At 39.7% G+C, this 4,793-nt stretch overlaps 2 protein-coding genes across 2 annotated transcripts in view; both read right to left on the reverse strand.

Moving 5' to 3' along the window:
• Nucleotides 1–269, reverse strand: part of LOC107703906 (WNT1-inducible-signaling pathway protein 3-like) — a 21,834-nt gene extending 21,565 nt beyond the window's left edge. The window contains exon 1 of the mRNA XM_016506709.1: nucleotides 242–269. Within this exon, the coding sequence (XP_016362195.1) occupies nucleotides 242–269 (28 nt within the window). The remainder of the gene's footprint in view (nucleotides 1–241) is intronic.
• Nucleotides 270–1,830: 1,561 nt separating this feature from the next.
• LOC107703896 (WNT1-inducible-signaling pathway protein 3-like) lies at nucleotides 1,831–2,286 on the reverse strand. The gene is made up of 2 exons (XM_016506702.1): nucleotides 2,043–2,286; nucleotides 1,831–1,892 (listed from the first exon to the last, which is right to left on the reverse strand). The coding sequence occupies exons 1-2, from the start codon at nucleotides 2,284–2,286 to the stop codon at nucleotides 1,831–1,833; spliced, it is 306 nt and encodes a 101-aa protein (XP_016362188.1).
• Nucleotides 2,287–4,793: the final 2,507 nt, after the last annotated feature.

Below are 4,793 nucleotides of genomic sequence, written 5' to 3' on the forward strand. Positions count from 1 at the left end.
ATTTCAATTCTCTGTGTGTATGTGCTGTACATGTGGAAGAATTGACAATAAAGCAGACTTGAACTTGAACTTGAACTTGAGATCTAATGGCATATCACTTTACTCCTTGGCTCTTTGTACCAACTGCACCCCTATACCTAGCCCTAACACTAACCAAATTGAACCTGCTGATCACTAAAGGTGTCCTCTATGGTCCACGATAGGAACCCTGGTTTTGAGCTTGGGTAACATTATGAGCTGCACCAGCACCTCAAAAGGGTCATCATCATTCCTCAGATTTCTTCTCTTCAGGAAGCTTATGTCTTTGTGCATCAGGATTGGATTTCATGTTCAGCAACCTCTTTGAGTGGATAATACTCCTTGTGGGGAACACAATGTTATTTCAGAAGTGTGTTCCGTGCTGTCTTCGTTTTATTATGAATGAGGACATGCACGGTAAGTGTGTCAAGTGTTTGGGCATTCATCAAACTTGTGCTGCACTTAATGACTCTGCTAGCTGTGTGCACTGTGGATTTTTTAAAAGTACTTTAGAAGTATTTAAAAATACTTAGTTCTCTGCTCACCTTCTTTTCAAGGAAAGGAGGGGACTGACTACACCCCATCACTCGAGGTAAAGCTCTGTGGGTCTTTTTCTCTCTCTCACTGGAGCATGTTAACCCTATTTCACCGGTTGAATTTGCTCATAATTATGATATTATTATGTCCCAGCCCGGAAGCATGGGATGTGGTCTCTGGATGACATTCTTTTGACCACTGCTGTCGGGACTCTGAGGAGTTCAGCAGTGGTTTAGCTGCTCCCTGCAGTCAGGAGGCGCTGCATTTGTCAGCTTATACCGAGCTGTTTATCGTGCTGTGGAGAGGCTTCACATACAAGTCATGCAGAACAACTTCAGTGCTGATTGGTAAATCTTATTTGGCTGCCAGTCAGGCTGGTGTGGTGCTGCATACCATGGCAGTTCTGCAGGCCTAACAAGCAGATTTCCTTAAGGACATGGTTAATCCTGAGCTGCAGGATGAGGGAAAGCCTGGTTTTGAGACGAGATACTCTCCCCTTTGGAGAAAGGAGCCATAAAGGAAGTGCCTCATTGTAGGAGGGAGTCTGGCTTTTACCACTGGAACTTTCTAGTGCTGAAGAAGAATGGAGGTCTGCATCTCATTTTAGACTTGCATCAACTGAACCACACTGCAGGATTGTTAAGTACACGTATATTGACACTGAAGAACATGTAGATGATAGAACATAGATCTGAAGGATTCTCATTTCCACATTCAGATCATTCAGAGACAGGAAGTTTCTCAGGTTCACTTCTGGAGGCAAAGCATACCAATTTTGAGTACTTCCTTGGCTTAGAATTGCACCTTGCACATTTATAAAGTGAATGGATACAACTGTGGTGCCTCAGGGAGGGCGGCATCAGCGTCAGCAGATAATAAATTGGTGTGTTTCTGTATAGGCTTAAGACAGCCACTACAGGAGGTGTTCTCATAGCATCAGCTGTCGACACATTGTTACCTATTCAGGGAACCAAGGTTACATACGTAACTGAGATGTTTCTTTTGTAATTTCGTCTGGCTCAACTAGACATTGGTGGGTGGAGTTAGAGTAAATAGCCTTAGCCATCAAAGTGGGCTATTTGCACTTGTGTAAAAAGTGTAAATAGACACTCCATATTTTTCTATTATAACAGACATTATGCGACAAATGCTATCCAACTTTAATTGGATTGACATGGAACATTCCATTTTAGTCAACATGAAATCAAAATGGAACCTACAGTATTTACTTTCTTAATAGACTCAGTATTGTTGTTTTCTTTTCTTAAATTTTCATCAAATGTAATGACCCTCTTCACCTCTGAAATTATTTTTGTTTTCTGCTGATGTAAGTAAACCTGTGTGGCTGGTGAAAAATAGTATTAATCAATAAAATTCCATACTTACATGTTTCAATCTAATCAAATCCTGATGGATAGAATTATTTTCTCAGAATATTCAAATAACATGACGTGTTTTGAATGCTGTTTTTGGTTTTAATGTCTCACCACACTCACCTGACATGGTCCTGTAGGTGGTGTCCTGCTGGTGTTTGGGGCTTTGATTACTCTTGAGTCCTGCTGGCAAGCTGCCCTGGAGAGCTGCGGGACTCAACATTCCAGTTGGCTTTTGGATGAAGGCAGGAGTGCAGCCGATGGCTCCAGCAATGCAAGTGCACTTGTAGAGTGGGCTGGGCTGGAAGGCCTGTCCGTTATCATAGTGAGCCCCATTCAGGTCACAACCAACCCCCATCATGTCTGCAAAAATATGCAGGATTGACTATGGAGTACAAAAAAATAAAACTTAATTCAAGCTATCCACTTGTGGTCATAAGGTCAAAAAAAACTTTCCTCCTAACTAAATTAAAAAGAGGGAATTAAGTAGTACAATGTGGCCACAATTTACCTAAAACAAGGGAACAAATGATTATAATGTGGCCACAAAATAAACATTGTAGAAATGGATTCTTCATTTGTGGTCACAATATTTTTTTCCTTATATCATGTGTGTGGATTCTTATTACAGCACTGTATTCTCTAAAAACAGTTTAGCTTCTCAAGTAAATGTTCTTATTTTAAAGATGTTGTGATGTTGATTGTAACTACTACACATGGTTTTTCATAAAACGCTCACTCACAAGCACAGACGCCAACTTCATAACGCGGCTGGTCTTTGGAAAAGTCACAGTACATGCTTTTGTGAGGGTCACAGACGTCCCTCTCATTGCACGATTCCCCAATCTGCCGTGCACATGTTTTACAGCACCCGCAGCCATCCAAGATGGAGCTGACTCCAGGGGCACACGGCGGCCGCACACCACATTTACACGGCCAGCTACAGAACTGCCTCCTCTCCACCAGGCCCGTCGCTTCCCTCTGCTTCTGCCTGCTATCAGCACCCTGCAATACATGCAAAAAGAAAATAAAACCCTGGAATCAAAGCTATCATAAAATCACATTCATATCATAAAGATAGTCTCATGATTCTATCACCTCAATGGGCTAATTTGTAGTTACTTGTGAAAGAATCATTAGTATCATGCTCTTATTCTTTGGTATTCTTTTCCTTGCCATGCTCTCTTGTTTTAGTCTTATGGTTTGTGTTTAGAGATCAATGGCTATGTTTACATGCAACCAAATGATTCGTTAATTGGGTTGACGGCTTAATCGGACTGAAAAGCCTTCATGAAAACACCTTAATCGATCTGATTGAGCTCGATCTGAATGAAATGTGTGGTTTATTCCTTTTCTAATATGATTGAGAGTGCATGTAAACATTTGATCGGATTGAAAACTGAAACTGAAAGAACTGTGCATGTGCAATGATTTTCTCAAATGTCAAAAAAATCAATTCCGATTTGAAGCTTGTGACATATAAATGCGCACATCAACCTGATCACTTTTTTTATTATTCATGTAAACACTACATTCAGATTCATCAATCGGAATGAATTCAGTCTGACTGAAACAAAAGTTGTGCATGTAAACATATCCAATGTGGGTTTTTGAATGAACAATCCAAATTAGGATGACAACATAAAACTTAAAGATTAATTTATACTGACTTTTGGGAATAACCGATTCACTAGGATGATTCAAACTTTCCAAACATATGAGAGAGAGACTGAACTGAAATACCGAACTGATTCACTAGAATGAATTGAACTTGAGCTGACAGTGTGGTTGTTTACCTCCACTCGATCTGCAGTAAGATAACACAAATGTAATAATTATAATTTTATGCATTCAGCAGACACTTTTATCCTAAGTGGCTTACAGTGCATTCAGGCTATACGTTTTTTACCAGTATGTGCTCCCTGGGAATCAAACCCACAACCTTTTGCACTGCTAACACAATGCTCTACCACTGATCCACAGGAACATCACAAACTTGACATTAAAACAGCAGTCTTTGCTACAGCACTAGTTGTTGGAAACAGTACCTTGTTACTAAAACAGCTGAGCTATTCTCCAAGCTATATATGTTGTTGGGAGTGTCACAGTGATTTCGTTGTATTGTATGCCACACACTGAATCTTGCAGAAACTATGCACCAATTCTCAAGAATACATTGTTATTGTAGAAGAAACTGTCACTCTGAAAGAGAGACAAATCCGAACAATGTGGACAATTTATCTGCACGGATCAGCAACGGTGCCACATGCTGCATAATAGCAGTCAAGACTCTCTAGATCCAAGTGGATACAGTCACAAAATAAAAGTAAGTTGTATGTATTTGTAGAAATACACTTGTAAAATTATATATACACAACAAATGGTACTTTTGCAGCTTTGCTTTATCTCCACATCGCTAGTTGCCTACATTCTGGCAGCACTGATGGGGTGGACCAGTCATCTTGGTGGGCCAGTGCCATCCTGACCCTTATGTGGCCTTGTCATTACTTTCAGGGTAGGTTCTAATTTTGATAAAGAACTTCTACTGATAAAATATGTTTTAGGCCGTTTAATTCATCCTAAAATCAAAGTTGAGCCAACATCAAAATTTGAGGGTTTTTTTAGATGCACATAATTCATCTACTCTATTGCTTTAAACATGAATTGGAACCATGTGTGCAGACATACTGCATTGCGCCTTCTTCAAATTAGAAATATATGCAAATAATGGCATCAGAGGTAGGCCTACATCTGATCATGAACAAGATGACGCAATGGATTGCTCAAGAAAGAAGACATTTTGAAGAATGTTAGCCTAACATTTTTGGTTATATATACATATACATATATATATATATATATATA

This window comes from Sinocyclocheilus anshuiensis, unplaced genomic scaffold (genome assembly GCF_001515605.1).
Source record: "Sinocyclocheilus anshuiensis isolate Anshui unplaced genomic scaffold, SAMN03320099.WGS_v1.1 scaffold2504, whole genome shotgun sequence".
Taxonomy (NCBI): Eukaryota; Metazoa; Chordata; class Actinopteri; order Cypriniformes; family Cyprinidae; genus Sinocyclocheilus; species Sinocyclocheilus anshuiensis.

Bases quoted from the DNA above. Each gene is read 5' to 3' on its own strand.
- LOC107703896 (XM_016506702.1), bottom strand. From the start codon at position 2,286: ATGGGGGTTGGTTGTGACCTGAATGGGGCTCACTATGATAACGGACAG. The intron at 1,893-2,042 runs GTGAGACATTAA...CCAGCCACACAG, and splicing joins GACCATGTCAGGTGAGTGTG to GTTTACTTACATCAGCAGAA.